The 16,874-nt window shown below is 40.8% G+C and overlaps 2 protein-coding genes across 2 annotated transcripts in view; one reads left to right on the plus strand and one right to left on the minus strand.

The window, feature by feature from the left end:
* The window catches only part of mfsd8l2 (major facilitator superfamily domain containing 8-like 2), a 19,379-nt gene extending 10,854 nt beyond the window's left edge, over positions 1-8,525 (minus strand). The window contains exons 1-9 of the mRNA XM_008433277.2: positions 7,907-8,525; positions 7,721-7,798; positions 4,141-4,204; positions 3,966-4,062; positions 2,551-2,736; positions 2,267-2,329; positions 1,263-1,382; positions 971-1,050; positions 347-608 (exon numbers count right to left, since the gene is read on the minus strand). Coding sequence (XP_008431499.1) covers positions 347-608; positions 971-1,050; positions 1,263-1,382; positions 2,267-2,329; positions 2,551-2,736; positions 3,966-4,041 — 787 coding nt within the window. The 5' untranslated portion in view covers positions 4,042-4,062; positions 4,141-4,204; positions 7,721-7,798; positions 7,907-8,525. The remainder of the gene's footprint in view (positions 1-346; positions 609-970; positions 1,051-1,262; positions 1,383-2,266; positions 2,330-2,550; positions 2,737-3,965; positions 4,063-4,140; positions 4,205-7,720; positions 7,799-7,906) is intronic.
* Positions 7,941-11,996, plus strand: kcnmb3 (potassium calcium-activated channel subfamily M regulatory beta subunit 3). The gene is made up of 4 exons (XM_008433275.2): positions 7,941-8,029; positions 9,137-9,331; positions 10,211-10,382; positions 10,601-11,996. The coding sequence occupies exons 1-4, from the start codon at positions 7,944-7,946 to the stop codon at positions 10,967-10,969; spliced, it is 822 nt and encodes a 273-aa protein (XP_008431497.1). The 5' UTR covers positions 7,941-7,943; the 3' UTR covers positions 10,970-11,996.
* Positions 11,997-16,874: the final 4,878 nt, after the last annotated feature.

The following is a 16,874-nucleotide window of genomic DNA, read 5'->3' on the forward strand; positions in this document are numbered from 1 at the left end:
CAAAGTGCAGCAAAAGATAATCAATGATGACAACCAATCACCCCTCGTCTTGTATGTATCATTACTATGAGGCTAATGCAGTAGGACGCCTAACATCATTTATATGTATTTTCTGTTTATACAAACACATACACACAGAAGTCCTGTCAATACAAGAGAATCTGATTTGTTACACTGAGCAAAATCCTTCTGAGCAGAGAAAGTCAATGTAACTCTGTGTGCATGTTTGTGTGACTGCAAGAAAATCAATAAAGCAGATTCAGAACTTGTGCATCGGCTGTGACACCTCTTCCTACACGAAGCTCCGATAGCCTGGAGGAAAGTTGACAGTCAGCCATTCGCTCACCGTTGCTGACGCTGAAGTTTTTAAAGGGGTTTGAGGTTTCGTGGGCTCTCTGTGACACGGGCGAAGCCTCCGATTGGTCGGAGTCGACGGCTCTGTAGGTACGCGCCTCCTCCTCGTCTGACCCCATCAGGGGCGCCTCCTCTTCCTTCTCTTGTTTCATCTCCAACACGACGACTCCCCCCTGCGAGCTTATGGGCGGTACGTCCCAGTACCCAGCCAGGACGACGAACTGAAGCAGCGTCCACAGCAGACACATGAAGATCTGAAAAAGACACACATCTGAATCCTAGATGTCTGAAACATCACGACGTGAAATCAGCTTCAAATTATGTGGAAAATTGAAGCAAGCGTTGAGGGAGGGGCCTCTACATTTCATCTTGGCTGAATTGGTGCAACAGGTGTTTCATTAAGGCATGGTGGAATGGAAACAGACAGACACGGGTTGTTACAAGCCTGCTTTGCCGCATATTGTTTTATTTCTATTGTTGAGAGAACAAAGTAGGGAGTGGGGGGCGGTGGGATCCATAAGAGTTCAGAATGCAGAGCGACTATTTCTACGGCTCGTTTCTGTATTCATGAGCCTTTCGGAGAACCTCAGATTACTGATTGTGTGGATGCAGTTACCCCAGGAGACGTGTACTTGTTCACAACAAAGGGCCCCAGTTTGAAATCACACAGCCGCAGGAACAAGTTGAACGCCGGCCCTGGAGAGACGGGAGGAAGAGCTTTAAAGATGAGACAAACGGAGGATGTGCACAAGACACAAGCCGTACACCTAGGTGATTTTATTGAATGGCCTCTTCTTATCGCAGATCACACCACACATCAAAGCCAAAAGATCCTTCCCGGTGTCTGATGTTTCACCGGAATACAGAGCAGGGTGCGGAGAGGTGGGAGAGGGAGGAAAGGAACTGACCGACGAGAAGGCCGGCCTGACGACAGGCCATGATGGCGGCGAAGATACCAGCGCGCTCCTCTGGCAGAGTGCTCCGGGTTAGGAAGCCAAAGATGGAGGAGCCTGCTCCTGCACCCACACCTGAAAGGAAAACAGTATATTTCTGTTCACCTCAGCTATATATAAGAAATTTGACTTAGTAGTTTAATGCCTTAAAATTTTGCCTCTATCGCTTTAAAACCTCAGTTCTTTCTGAAACTCCGCCTTCAGGAAGTTATCAAAACATGGCTCCTTTATTAACCCTTTAACGTTTTTACCAGTGTCGCACTGAGAAGTAGTTCCTATAATGAGCTCAGTAGATGCACAGTTTTACCAGGTGTTTGCTAATTGCTGCTGGCTAGTCTGTAGGAGCTGATGGGGGAGTCATGGAGGCCTTGTGCTCTGTAAGGCAAAAGCTTGGAAACTGGAGCTTTGCCCTTGAAGGCTAGGTTCCACCCAGGCGTTTTTGGACAGCTAGATGGTTGCCACGGGAGATTTGAGGATTTCTCAAACATGCATTAAAGAATCAAGGCAACACTTTTGATGAAGGACTAACATTACGGCATAATAAAGAGAATGTACTTTTTTTTATCAAATGCTACCAATAGAAAAGTTTAACAAACTCAAACTTGATTTTTACAAAAATAGAGAGTGAATAATGTGTTTATTGTGACCGCATTGATTTGTTCAGGTTTTCAGAAGTACTGGATCTAATTCCAGCACCCAAAAAGGTAAGAGGCAGCTACGGTCTCCAACCCCTCTCCTCCTGAGGCGGATGTAGTTGGACTCATGGAGGAGACCAGATGTAACGGAAAAAATGTTTTAACAACCTGCAAACTTCACACCAAACTGCCTCTGAAGACTCAAAGTGCCAACAGCTCCAACCAAAACACCAGTCACAGTTCAACCATGTCCTTAATGGTGAGTAATCCATGACTCACACGCATGCCAATGTGAGTGTTTGTGTGTATTAGTGAGTGTGTTACCTGCTACAAGCCGACTGCATAATAACAGCCACTTTGAATAGCCCATAAAATACATGAAGTTACCTGGGGACAAATGAAAAAGAACAACGCTAGTATTCAGGCTCTGCAATAACAGCGAAGGCTTCACTTAGAAAGTATAACTCTGGATATATGTTTAACTTGAGTCTTTGCTGATATTATAGAACCAGATTTTTTGATTTTAAGTATCACATAACCTCCTGTTGAAGGGAGATGACATGTCAAGATCTCATAACGCAGCATTCAGTGAAAAGTAAAACTCTCACCAGCGATTTCAAAGAGGTTGGAGAACAGGATGATGGATTTGGTAGTTTTGCTTCGATCAGACCAGACTCCAAAAAGAGGACCCGTTAGCAGCGCGCTCAGGCTGAAGGCAGACAGGCCCAGACCCAGGAAGTAAGGTGGAGCCTCCAGAATCTGCAGATACCTCCAGATTGTGGGTAGAATGACGGCTGGGACCGCAGCAGAGGAACAGGGAAAGAGAAGAGTTATTACAGATGAAATTAGTGCAAAAATACAGATACTGCTTGACCTTTTTTTACATTGTTTGTTGGGATTTTATGTGACAAATCACCAAAAAGTGGTGCAGGGAAGGTAAAATGGAAGAAAAAAAAGTACATGTTCTTTAAAAAAAAAAAAAAACCTAAATAAGCTTTGAAAAGCATGTTCTAATGTATTTATCGCACAACCCTGGGTTAGACTCTGTAGACTTGATAGTCCTTTAGAATCGGTTCCATTCTGGATCAAAATTGCAACTTTTGTTACATTTTCAGCTTCGAGGTCATTTTTCAGACTTCACTATGTCAAACCAACCAACCTGGTCACCTCCTCACTTATGGTGGCGCTGCACCAATAACTGCTGAAGGAGACAACATGAAACCCTCTGAAGAACACACTAAGCACAACTTTATTTTTCACGAAATTTAAACAAAAATGGAATCGCATCAGATTTCAGTGGTTGGGGCAGCTCTATAAATAAATAAATAAAGAAATAAATAAATAAATAAATAAATAAATAAATAAATAAAAAAACACGACACGTGTCATTTCTCCCGCTACCGCTAGACTCTGGCGTTTGTTTTGGTCGTATTTACCCAGAATGCCCTGTGCTGCAATCCGCTTCCTGCTTTTGGAGCGATCGCTGGTCCGCAAATTGCTATAACGAAAATAAATTTGGTTTCAAAACAGACTTATTTTTCAATAAAATGTTTTGGCCCGAGAATGAGGTGATTTTTCGGCCGTATCGATTTCGCAACGATTCAATGGAAATGTTTTTTTCACATCACGTAAGTCGTGATCAACAATTCCGTTACTACTGACGGAAAAGACGAATAAGAACACAGGAAGTGTTAGCAAATGACTTATTGTGTGAACAAGCTTATTCACGTGTTATAATAATCGCTTTTCTTACTGCAATTGTGAAATTGTGTTTTTCAACACTTTTTTTTTTTTTTTTTTAGTTTTGCCCACATTTGTAATGGAAGCGCAACTAGTGATGCACTACGTTGTGTTGGTCCGTCACATAGAATCCTAATGAAACCCTTCAGTTTGTGGTTGCAGAGTGAAGGTTGGTGGAGGGTTGTTAACACAGCACTGCACATCGGACATTCAAACAGAAGCCATGTTATCCGTGATGTGCTCTACCAGGAGAATGTTCAACAGGATTATTTGAAAAACTTACCGTACTCTATCCCGCTCAGCATGAATATCAATCCAATGGTAAGGAAAGTTAGAGTCCTCTTCTGGTGATTCTCCATTGTGCTGACTTACTTTCCGCCCTGAACCGAGTACATGTTGTCATGAAATGTCGTTCAGCGGTGCCACAAGATAACAAGACACACCGTGAGTCCACTTACAGCCACTGGCCCGGATAATTGGAGGAATAAGTCACACCATTGTACAAGATCACAGCACGGCTTCCTAAAGACAGACAACAGAAGCAAGGACTTAGAGCCGTGTGAAGATATGACATCAGCACAGAAACAGTTCACCCCGACTTGAAATAATTGCAGCTGTACAACTCCATTAGGCATTTACGGTAAAGATGAAATTCTGCTCGAATCCCATTACAAGTGCAGAACCAAGCTGTGAGCCTCACGGTCAAGGCAAGGTCTCAGGTTGCCAGGTGAGGCAGAGAACCCGGCGCTTAATACATTTTTAATCTTGTTTTCTTCAGTTACATCAAAAGCATCAGATTCTACTGCCATCCTGTAAGGAAGTGGGCGCAGCATATATTATATGTGCAAAGCTTTTTTTTTTATTACAGAAAAAGGAGTTTAGTGCCAATTCAACAAAAAAGTCCAAATAAACATATACGGTTGAAACAAGGTGTTTACATATATTATAGAAAAGGCCACAAAAACTTTTTTTCTTGTTTTTTCAATTTTTTGACATAGGCCAGACAAATGTTTCCTCTCTCAAGTCAGTCACTTTCTTCAAATTCCAAAGTGTTCTTACAACATGACAACACCTAAAACACATTTCTTCTTGTGTGACAGCATGACATTTGTGACAAAAACATTTGAAAGAGAACTCCACAAGTCTGGTTCAGCCTCAGGTACAATTTCCCGATGCCTAAAAATGGCACGTTAATGTTCACATTCAGGCCAGAACAAGTGCTAACAATCTTGTGAAGATGCAGAACTGATCCTTGTGGCGCCCAACAAGTCAGGGGGGCACGGAGCATCTTATTCTTAACGTAAAATGACTTAAGATCACACAGAGCTGTCCATCACTTCAAAAAAAAAACAACAAAAAGCCAGTTTACAGTTGGCAATACACCCTAAGAGAAAAAAGCTTGGACAGTAAACTAAATCCAAACTTTTTTCCCAATAAGCTGCCTAAATTAGTTCTTAAGGTTGCCATCTTTTAGTTTCTGTACAAATGTTGGTATTTTTGTGTAAATTAGTTTCAATCTGGCCTAAAACCCTCTTTCACACATCACCATAACTCTCTCTAAAACATACAAAAATGGTGCTAGATTTGTTGCTAGCCACTTCTTTAAAAATAAAGTCACTAGAAGGATCTGAAAGATCGCTAACAATAGCAACAAAATCATTAAGCTGGCAATAGTGCTTTCCCACATCCTGACCATACACACACTCAGCCCCCTGTGCCTGACTTGGCCACGCCCCCAAAGCATCCTGACTCCGCCCACTCTGGTGCAATTTTTCAAAATTTGACTGGGTGTGGGGTTATGGTTTCACAAGGGGGTTAATTACACTTTGTAGAGATTATATCTTGTGATCTGATTAAACCACATTCAGACCACATTATTGTTTGGCCACAATATTGTTTGTATTATTGGCCATTATTGTTTGGTCATAACGACCAGTTTGCAATTAAATGCACTGGTGGACTTAAAAAATAGCATCATATAGGGTAAATCTTGGGTCTAAATGGGTTTTTCAAAAGGAGAATGACTGAGAATAGCACCACATCAGCTGCACAGTGTGTTAAGAACAGCACAGTCAATGTTCTGGAGCGGCCATCATGAATTTCTGATCTCAGTCTGACAGAAAATTGATGCGCAGAGCTGAACAGTGTGTGTGAGCGAGTCAGATATCAAATCTGACTCAGTTCCACCAGTAGGAAAGGACCAAAATTCTAGCAAACTTGTACGATTGTGGAAGGAAACTCAAAATGTCTGCAGCAAGTCTGAAAGTTTTACAGGCAATTATCCCAAATACTTCAAGTTCAGACTTCTAAAAAAGTAGAAAAGGATTCTCAATATTGCTCCTTCTATGACCAGAACTCTTCTACTTTGGCATCCAACACCAGGTTGGTCATAAATATTTGCATCTTCAAAACTAGTTGGCCTGTTTTTAAACCATCTGGAGCTTTTAGTTTGTGGTTGATTTCCCTGCTTCTTACCTTTATAGGCAGTCTTTGTATTTTGCTTCAAAGCGGCCAGACTTTCTGTTAGCAGCGGTTCTTCAGGCGTTCCGAGAGTCTCTCTTTGAACATCGGCTCCGTTCAGAACCGCTCATTGCAGAAAGAAGTGTGTTTTAAGATTTCTGAGACATCCAACTATTAATTATTAAGGTGAAGAAAACACCTGCAGTGTCTTCCACAGCTAGTCGTACGCCTGGAACTTTTCCAACTTTTGTCACAGCACAGCTACAAACCTTGACGTGTGTTAGTGAGATTTTATGAGATCGACCAGCAGAGGAAGGTAAATAATACATGTTTTCAAAATTCTTTACAAATAAAGATCACGGTGAAGATTTGTTATGCATTTCTTATATCTGTTAACATGTTTCACACATTTTTAGTTTATGATTAATTATAGTGACTGAGCCTGATTCTTTTGGTTCCCTCAGGGGCCACTTGGTGCCTCAAGCGCAGTGTGTGATGAATGTGGGCGGAGCTACAGCCCTGGCTGCCATTAGTCAAAGTGTCTACTTAATAATAATAATAATAATAATAATAGTAATAATCGATTATTGTCCTTCTACGTCATTACAGTATGTGTATCTCATAAAGCACTCAAAAGCTTGTGGTTGGAAAGTTACAAAATGTAAGTTAAAGAGAAGATCTTGAAAAATGTATTCCACATAAATGTAACACCCAGTAAATAAACAAATGTATAAAATTACAAATAAGATTAAAAAGTTAATATAAATTTAGATATTTTTTAAAAAATAAGCTGTGCATACCTAACATTTTCTGGGGCCGCCACTAATCTTTTAAGAATCCGTGTCAAGCCGGGGGTGGGGGGTTTTATCATTATTATTATTAATGATAATAATAATCATTGCTTTCACATTAAGAAACATGTTTTTTATTTAGCTCAGGTAGATATAACCAGAAACTGTTGGAAAACTTGCAAAAAGAAAAGTTTTGGTGACCTTCAGAAAGCCTGCCGGACTATTGATCAAATCTACTTTAAAATTTATAGGAAACAAAACACAAAGTAATGAGGCGCGCCTCCGGCTATCTACATAATACAGTTTATAAAGGAAAAAGCTTAACTGAATTCAATAGTGAGTGAAGCGGGTGAGACATGGCTGCTGTGTTTCCGGGCAGCTCGGAGCCTCGGGCGGCTTTTATTAAACTCAACTGTCAGCAGGTTAATGCCTCCATCTGCTTTCCAGCAATTCATAAATAATATAAGGAAGTCTGATTGTTTGAATAACACATATAAACATGTTCGGCTTCCTGCACTGGAGCCAGATAATCTGAGACGCCTCAGCAGATCAGAGGGATTAAAATGAGGACTCACATGCTCAGGTGAGTTTTTTTTTTTTATTTACTTTTTATCCTGTTTGAAAGCTTTGAATTTGTCCATAAAGCAAAAAGCAAGCTCAGCCTTTTCATGACAAACAGCTCCAGCTGAGTGTCACAGGCCAAGTGAGAGCCTATTAACATCCTACCTGCCTTACCTGCACCAGTTTCTATAGAAACACACATGAGGGTGGAAGATTTTGCACTCACCTTTGAGCTTTGGTAAACAACAGGAAGTTCCCTGGTGAATAAACTGGAACCCGGTGCATTAATCCCCCTCGCTGCCTGCTGGAAGACATGAGATGATCTTTTAGGGCGCAGGAAGGACATTTGACTTTCAGATACAGAGAGAGAGGGAGAGAAAAAAATACAGGCTTGTTAGGAGGATACAGGTACCGGCGGGCCAAGGGAGGCGACTCAGATAGAACCGGGCATGTTCTTGAACACGGCTTCTCCCCGGAGGTCGTTTAGCATCCCCATTAACATCAACCTGCATGGTGCTCGCAGGCGGCAGACACGGTAAGAGCAAATGATGGACTGGGCCGGGCGGCGAGGGCTGGAGGAAACGCAGCTGGGAGTTCATTACGGCTGGAAAACACTTGGAAATGCAAGCAGAGCTTCACCAAATAAACTCTGCTGGCGGACATTGGGGACAGCGAGGAAATAGTAAAACGGACGGCTCAAGTTTGGAAACTGCTTAACACTGTGACTTATTTATTCCACATCTACACTTGGATGTCTGTGGCAACCTTTACAGTCCAAAGAGGCGTTCTGTTGCCCTCGGTGCGGTTAAATAAAACCGCTTCAGAGCCTTGAGTGTTACATGACCTTTTAGAGAAAGATAACTTATGTTTTTTGGGGGGACATGTCTACCACAGTTTTATTCCTAATTTTAGGTTTGAAAGTAGAGGAAAAACGTTCTTCTAAAAGAAGATGTGTACATTTGCTTATATTTGCAGTTTCCTGCCTACTGACAAAAGATAGATATAAATAAAAATGACAAAATTAAAGAAAAACACAGATTTTTCAATTTAGCACTAAATTATGTCATTAGATTATTAAATATATCATGAAATTATGAAATTGCAATTAAATAATCAGATGTCCCATAAAATAATTAAAGCTACGTTTTTAGATAATGAATTTAAATCATAAAGTGTATTTTTAAAGAAAGCCTTTATTCAAGAATCTAATAATACTTTCACTGTATATTCATTAATTTCATGGATCCTGTGAAACAAACCCAGCCATCAAACCCAGTGGGCGGGACCAATCCTGTGAAATCCATTGATTTGTTCTGTTGTCTGTTTTGTGTTCAAACGTTTTTTTTTGTGCAAGATTGTGCTACTGTAATAAATTCATATATTTTAAAGCTTTCATATACATTTACAAAAATAAAAATGTTAGAGTTCTAAAGTCCTAAATTGGCAGATGATTTTGGTGTTTAACCCTCAAGTGGGTTAAACATCCTCAGATTCTTTGTTTGCTTCAAAGAATCTGAAGCAAACATCTTTCACAGCGTCAATCAATACACACCATAAAATCTGAGGTTGAGTGGCATTAAGCCGTGTTGCTTAAACCTGATTTGTGTCCGTGTGTGTGTGTGTGTGCATGTGTGAGACACAGGGAGATCCAGCACACATCGGCGACACAGGAGCAGGAGAGGAGCCAAAGAGGGGAAGCCGAGGGGGCCCGGAGTCAGATGCCTACGTCTAGTGTCGGAGAAGAACGAGCCATCTTGTTGGGCTTCACCATGATGGCTTTCTCTGTGCTCATGTTCTTTGTGGTCGGCATTACCACGGTTAAGCCTTACATCGACAGGTACGCTGGTGTACACATCCAAGCTGTCAGTGAGGCTGAGATATTACATCTTATTTAGCACGCACTGCTCGCCAGTGGGGTCAGCAACTCTGGAATGTGTCTTTACTCTGCTCTTCTGCTGGAGTAAGAAAAGGGTTCTACAATAGGTACCATGTATCTACTTGTTTACTATACCTTCTTTGGCAGACCACAGGGAAAGAAGGAAGAACAAGCAAACTCCAAATAAAAAGACCACCATCTAAGATTTAAACCATGGACATTGTTGTTGTAATGCAGAAGTGCCAACAACTGAACCTCCCATGGCAGATGTAGCGCTATATAGTCCTTTAAAACACAAACTAAAGTGATTAAGAGAAAAAAAAGTTGTGAGACCATGTTGAATAAGATGCTACCCTAACTCAAAATCTTTTGTAACCCCTTTAAAGTCTGTAAGATTGAGAAGCTATTGAAATCCGTTAGTCCATAGTTATAGGAGAGTCTTTGGCTGAGATACATGTTATCTGATGGTAGGTCATCCCGTCCAGCAAAAAGATAGTTTAGTCCAAATGGTACCTCAGTGGGAAATTCCACAGAACTGCCAACAAAATGAGCTCAAGTAACAGATTACTAGTCTTAGAGACCACAAATGGCTAAAAGGCAGTGAGTCCATTGTTTCACTCCATTCAGTTTGTCAAGGAACTGCTACACCACATCTGCAAACGCTTCTCTTCTTCTCAAGAGTGTTGTGTCTCTATGCAAGGTTTGCTTGAGCTTAGTCAGTTGATTCCTCTCATGCCAATATTCTGACATACTATAAATATTGTCATACTGGTGATAGTTTACAATGCCAGAGGGTTTTGGTCATTCTTCTCTAAAATGTCCCTGGTGACTGTTCTCCAGTTGCTGGGAGCAGGCCAGCTGTGTCCTGACTCAGACTGATATCCTGGAAGAGTGGGTAGACTGCAGAGGGGTGAGCACAGTGCCCTGCCTTACTGTGACCGTCAGCGTCACCGGTTCCAACGAGTCAGCCTTTCTCCAGTTTGATGAGGATTCGGTCTTCCTTCCGAACGAGGTACACGCTTTAAATGACTCAAAATTTCCTGAGTCTCTTGATGTTATGCGTGACTCTGCACTAAAGCTTACTGAAATCATAATGGTCAAAGATGGTCGCGCTTAGTCCAGATGGGATAGATGCAAAATGAAAGACTTGAAGTCCATGAATCGATAACGCATCCGTTTTAGCAGATCCTGAAGCAACAAGCGACTTGGATTGTTTTTCTTCTGTTCCAGTGTTTCTATCTCCCCAAGTGCCAACTGGACAGAAAAGGGCTTCAGGACGAAGTGCAGAAAGTGGAAAAGTGGGTGGACAACCAGCTGAAGAACAGCTCAGCGTGTTTCAGTGACCAAAAGGGACACCCCAACCACATCATTCTGAACAGGAAGTACACCCTGCAGAGAGTGCTGTTCGGACTGCTGTGGCCCTGTCTGATGCTGGGTGGCGGATCTTTATTGGTGGGACTTGTAAAGCTGACACAGTGCTTGGCCCGTCTGTCCACTGATGTGAGAAGTTATTCCAGAGGAGGAAGGCGGACTTTGAGAGATACTCGGGGCAAAATGTACAGACTCCTCCGGAGGTCAAGCACGCAATCTATCTTGTGACGTATGGTGGAACACACACCGGTCGGATTTGAGGGGTCTTTGTGATCAGAAAAAAAAAGGTTGAGAGTACCACTTGACTGGTCAAAACATCAAAAGGGGATTTCTAAATCCCGTTACACCTGAGGAGTTGGTTATTGACCAGGTCAGGCCTAATCTGATAAAATCAAAACCTTATGGTGATTATTTAATCTCACTTCAGTCTGAGCCAATGGTGGTAAAGTAATAGAAAAAAAAGATCTGTCAAGTCTATGCTTTACCAGTGATGCCTAAATGTTGTTCTGTTGTGTATAAAGTACCAGGTGTGGTACCAGGTGTGCTAACATATTAACACAGTGAATATGTTACGCTAGCCTGGAGCCTGCTGCTTTACAGTAATGCTGCTTGTTGTTCATCAACTGCCTATTTGTTACCTTAAGATTTATCTGTGCTACTCCTTTAGTTTCAACACAAAGATAGTCCATGTGAAATGATCAATACTTTTGTTTGCAATTTCTCTTCCATATGTCCAGCAAGGTACTCAAATTTTGTCCATGTTGGGGCGTATGCCTGAATTTAAACAGTTGGAGACGCTTCTCTGGCAGAGGCTTTTCAACAAAAATCAGGAATATCTATGATAAATGGTTTTCACAGTCCAAACTGTGATCATAGGTGCAATTTTAGCAGATAGATTAAACTACTATGAGATATTCTGGCTGCTGGAAAAAGCCAGAATATCACAAAAATACTGAATCACAAAAATATACTTGTACACCTCAACCTAGACATATAAATATGGGTGAACATAAAAGGAAGAGAAAATAGTATTTCTATTTAGGTTACAGTTACAGACTCAGTTAGCCTAATAAACAATTGTGTGTAGTAGAATCTAGGTAAGTATGTTATTTCTATACTAATACACTGTAAAAACACAATCTTATCAAGTAAATTTGGCCTAATTTCTAGGACAAATATCCTAGAAATATCTCGAAATAAGACAAAACTAACTTACAAGTAACTTTTCAAAAAAGATCTGGGGGCTTGTTTTAAGCTTCAAATTCCTTCACATTGATGAAAAAGTACTAATTCAGTTGGATGATTATTTCACTTATAACAAAGCATTTTTCCCATTTTATAAGTGAAATAATTTACTAGTGGAACTAGTACTTTTTCATCAATATTAAGGAATTTTTAACTTAAAACAAGTTAGCTTTGTCTTAGTTCAAGATATTCGCACCAAAAACTAGACCAAAAATACATGGCAAGATTTTGTGTTTTTGCAGTGTACATTGTTTTCTATTGTTAGTTAATTTTAAAAAACACTTGTTTAAAATGTTTGTCCTGTATTTTTTTCATAATCATAATTAATTAACTGAAGTCAAATCACCTAATTATTCAATTCAACATATCGGTATCGGCGATACTAGCCTTGTGTTCACTCATTATCGGATCAAAAAGAGATTTCCAGTATCACACACCGTTAGTATTAGTTAATCTCAGACAGAAATAACTCATACATTTGTTGTTGTTTTTTTGTTGTTTTTTTTTTTTTTTACTGTTTTTCTGTCTTGGCATGAAATAACTTTATCCAATAACGAGCATCTCATGAGTCCATCTGAAGCCCCCAATCGGATAAGCTGAATGACTGCGACCAAAGAGGAGCAGATGTGGTTCAGTGGCGGTAACGAACACTTCAGGACGATAGGAGTGTCTCCTCCTGAGGAGGCCGCAAGAATCACGTTGGCTCCGTGGAAGAGCTCGCCCGACACTTGTACCAGGAACGGGTGAGTGGATCTGCTACTCACACTCACTTGGAGAGAATGATGCGACAAGAAGCTACTTCCGCCCCCAGAAAAACATCCGAGTACAGACAGAAAATCGGCAAGTAGAAGAAGAAGGAGGAGAAGAAAAAAAAGAGCAATCCCATGAGTCGTGTGCTGTGCCAACGCTGAAGAATCCTGGTACAATGTGTAGGGTTGCTTCTCATCCAAGGCTGCGTGCCTCCTTCAAGCTCGGTCCAAGAACACTGCCATGAATAAAGAGCTGGATGAAAACGTCCTCCGGGAGCAACTTCTTCCAGCAATCCGGGAGCAACCAGCATGTTGAAGCAGAACGTCACACGGAAGAAGAAGTGGCTCACTTGGAATATTTTAACACGACTGATGATTAGCTTTAAAAAAGAAAAACATGGTGGAGAAACAAACCGGGATCAACTCCAAACAATGAGGCAAGAGCGGGAGACCGTCACTCAGAACATCAAGGAACATTTTTGAGTCACTGCAAAGATAAACGGCATCAATTCTGCACTTTTCATTAAAAAAAAATAAATAAAAAATTTTATCAGCTCAGCCTTCAACTACACAAACGAATTTTCTAGACGTTTTACTGCAAAAGTCCTGAGGCGAAGTCCACTGGAGATCGTTTTAAATGTTTAAAAGTTGATCTGCAGTAAATCGCACCAAACCTCTCTTGCTTCAGGTCAGTTAGAATTACCAAAATTATTTGTATTTGCTTGATGCCACAATGAGAGAATGTCAGATATTTATCTATTAAACCAACAAATATACTGAAAAAATTTAATGGAAGACTTAATGTCTTTGAAATGTAAAGATTACATCCAGAATGATTCCTGCCTCTTTAAACAAGGAGGGAAAGGCCAGAGGAAACTTCTGACACATTCAAATGAGTATGGGGGAAATTTTCTGCTATAATTTGAGAGCACACATTTTGAGTTTGAAAGCAGGGTTTTGTCTTTTGTTTTCAAGTCTTTTAATACTTGCGCTTACATTTTCATTTTTAAAGCAAAATGAAAACAGTTTTTCTTTGACTTTTTTCTCAAAACCTGTAATGGTTGTGCTCAAAACTTCTGCTCTCTTTCAAATATTGACTGTGCTCTCTCAAACCTTTCTCCTCACGCTCAAAATTTGTCTGTGCTTAGATCAAATCTCCGCATGCAAACCTCCCTGCGAGCAGAGACTAATTTTGAGCATGAGGTTTGAGAAAGCACAATGACTAAAAAAATGTTTTGAGCACAAAACTCAAAACTTTTGTGCTCATGTTTTGAGAACAAAAGACATGAAATCCTGCTTTCAGACAAAAAACGTGTGCTCTTGAATTATGGCAGATAAATTTCCCAAAAGATGAGGAAATGTATGTAAAAGTATCTGACATATTCTTTTTCTCATTATTGCGACATTTATTAAAATAAATGTTTTGTGATTCTCACCGATGCAAAACAGGAGAAATTTGGTCTGATATCACTTCAGTGACAAAAAAAAGTATTTTTATTTGGTGCATATAAACTTCTGCTTTCAACTGTAGCTGAGTTCTAAGCTGTGTTGTAGTGAAACCATTTTGTAAATTCTTGTCGATTCTACACACGCTTAAAACGCGTAAATTGAATTTCAGAGCAAAATCTAATCATGGAAACATGGGTTTTTTTTTGGTTTTTTTTAATTCAACAGCACAATAAATGAATGTATAGTTTCTTAACAGACATGGTCATATGAGGATGCATGAAACAAGTAATCCGAAGAAGCTCTACGGGTTCTAGACGAGTGAGTATAGAAGAAACCCAAAAACTGGTCTGCTTTAAAACATGCAACGTAAGGTTCTTCAAAAATCATTTTGTGCTTACAGAGTTCCACTTCAGGGGGGCGGGAGACGAGGATGGTACATGAGAACTTGTCCTTCAGTCACTCCGTCCTCACCACTAATGGAAGAAGGCAGCTGGACTTGGTAGGAGACTGGGTTAGGTAACGCACCGCTGCCTTTTTTTTTTTTTTTTGTTTCTTTTCATTTAGCGATTACATACATGAGTTTGTCTACATTTCAAAAATACAAAAATATATATTACCTCTGTAGTTATTCAAGGAAAGCATTTGCACATGTAATAGCGTCTTGTTACCTTCATTCGGACTGTACCTCACACGAGTAACGAGATCGTTTCTGTACATGAAATTCAAGTAAACGACGTCAGACGAGAAAGGAGAGGGAGGTGTTTATGTCTGAGGAGTTCATGCGTGACAATGTGGAGATGACAGGAGATAGTCGTTAAGAGGGGGAGGGGCTTCGGGATCGTGCTTCGCCATGATGGGGTTTGGCTTCCTGAGCAGCAGAAAAGGCCAAGAGGACTTCATGTTGGAGACGAGGAGCTTCCTAAACGCGTGGAGATCGACTGATCCACCAGGGGAAAGGAAAGGAAATGAAAGGTTTGCAAGTAAGTCATGGGCTGGTGTCAGGTCGCCATGGTAATGATTGGATAGAGCACTCAGGCAAAAATGTGGTTTTCCGAGTAAACATGGTCCTACTTTTAAAGTCATTCAAAGGACTTTAAAACGGCCTTATCAGACTTTTATTAAACATTTTTCTTAAAAATGTTTTTATGTCCTGACAGTATGACAATAATGTGGAATAAAACTGTGGTCGTACTGTCATCTGCAGAAATAACCTGGTCAGAAACAACCAACCAGAGTCAGGAGGAGGATCTTAGTGATGTCAATTGACTCATGTACGCGCTGCTCATACCCTTTCCCCTTGCTCGCTGCTACGCTACAGCTAGTTAGCATGGCCACCGGTGACGGTGAATAGTTTTCTGTAGCCAGAAATTGTTTTTCCCGCCATTAGTACAGCTAGCCTACACGAGGTTGATTGACAGCGCCAAGGCCCTCCTCCTAGCTCTGATTGGTCATCTGCATTCCTGCAGTAGTACCACCTGGAGTAGACAGAGGAGCTTGATTTTTTTTTCAGATATCTGTCTCATATTACACTGTTGCGACATGTTTTTAAAACATGCTGCAGCTTTAACGTTTTAACATTTCTGTAACTTTAGGAGCAGCACCTAATTCCACCCATGCCTACTTGAAAGATTCAGAGAATGTCACCTTTCTTTCTAAATCGGAAGATGAAGAAACAGAATGAGGCATAATGACACACAAGGCTTCGGCTAAGAGGAAGAGAGAAACAAAAAGGGGCGGGGTTCCAAAGCGTTTCATCCACACAGTTCGTTCTGCTGGGAGGAAGAAGCAGTAGACTTTAGTGTTCCGGGGAAACGGTTTCGCTTCTTCTGCTTCCCCCCCCAGAGGCGAGCCGTCTGTCCGTCCTTCACCGTCACGGTTCTGAGTATCCTTAGGGAGCTTTCATTCGTTTTCTAGTATACAGTACATGTTAGAGCCACAACTTGCATAGTGGAACAGAACATCAAGCTAAAGGAACATTACACACACTTTTTTTTTCCCTCCTGTGTTTCAACACTTCACAAAAAAAAAAACTGAGTGGAGCTAGGTGATGTGGGGGGTTTCCTCTTGCTCTGCTGGGTGGGTGCAACGGTAATACTGACAGACAAAACAAATACTGCAAAGATCAGTGCTATGTGTACACACAAAACATGGAATAGTAGTGACTGGGTTTTTTAGGCTGTTTAAAATAAGACTGCTCTGTTGTGGGGTTTTGAACACACACATATATATACAGTATACCTATATATTTATATGTGTGTATATATGTATGGTACTTTGGCTCAGTAGAAAATTCTGTTATAAAGAAATATGTGCACCAAATGCATATAAGCAAAGAGATATAGTGCTGTAGAAAACTCAGTCACGCGGCGCGCTCACGAACGCGTCGCAGACGACTTCCGGGTTCAGTCTCGTAGTGTGCTGCTGCGGAAAACGTGAAATTTTTCAGACCACAGATTGTTGAGTGTTGCTGACGGTCCCGCCGCGTCGTAAACCAGGAGGCTTTCTGTCCTTTTTGGGGTCGGGGTCACCTTCATCAAAACAAGGCAGTAGAAAACGCTTCAGTCAGGTCGTCTTCAGGGAAAGCTCCGGCTGATGGTTGGAGATGTACGGGAAGGAATAAAAAGTAAGAAAATATTCTTTTGTGTCTTTGTGTCTGTATGTGGACATATACATATATGTATGTATATATA

This window comes from Poecilia reticulata, linkage group LG17, assembly GCF_000633615.1.
Source record: "Poecilia reticulata strain Guanapo linkage group LG17, Guppy_female_1.0+MT, whole genome shotgun sequence".
In the NCBI taxonomy this organism is placed as follows: domain Eukaryota; kingdom Metazoa; phylum Chordata; class Actinopteri; order Cyprinodontiformes; family Poeciliidae; genus Poecilia; species Poecilia reticulata.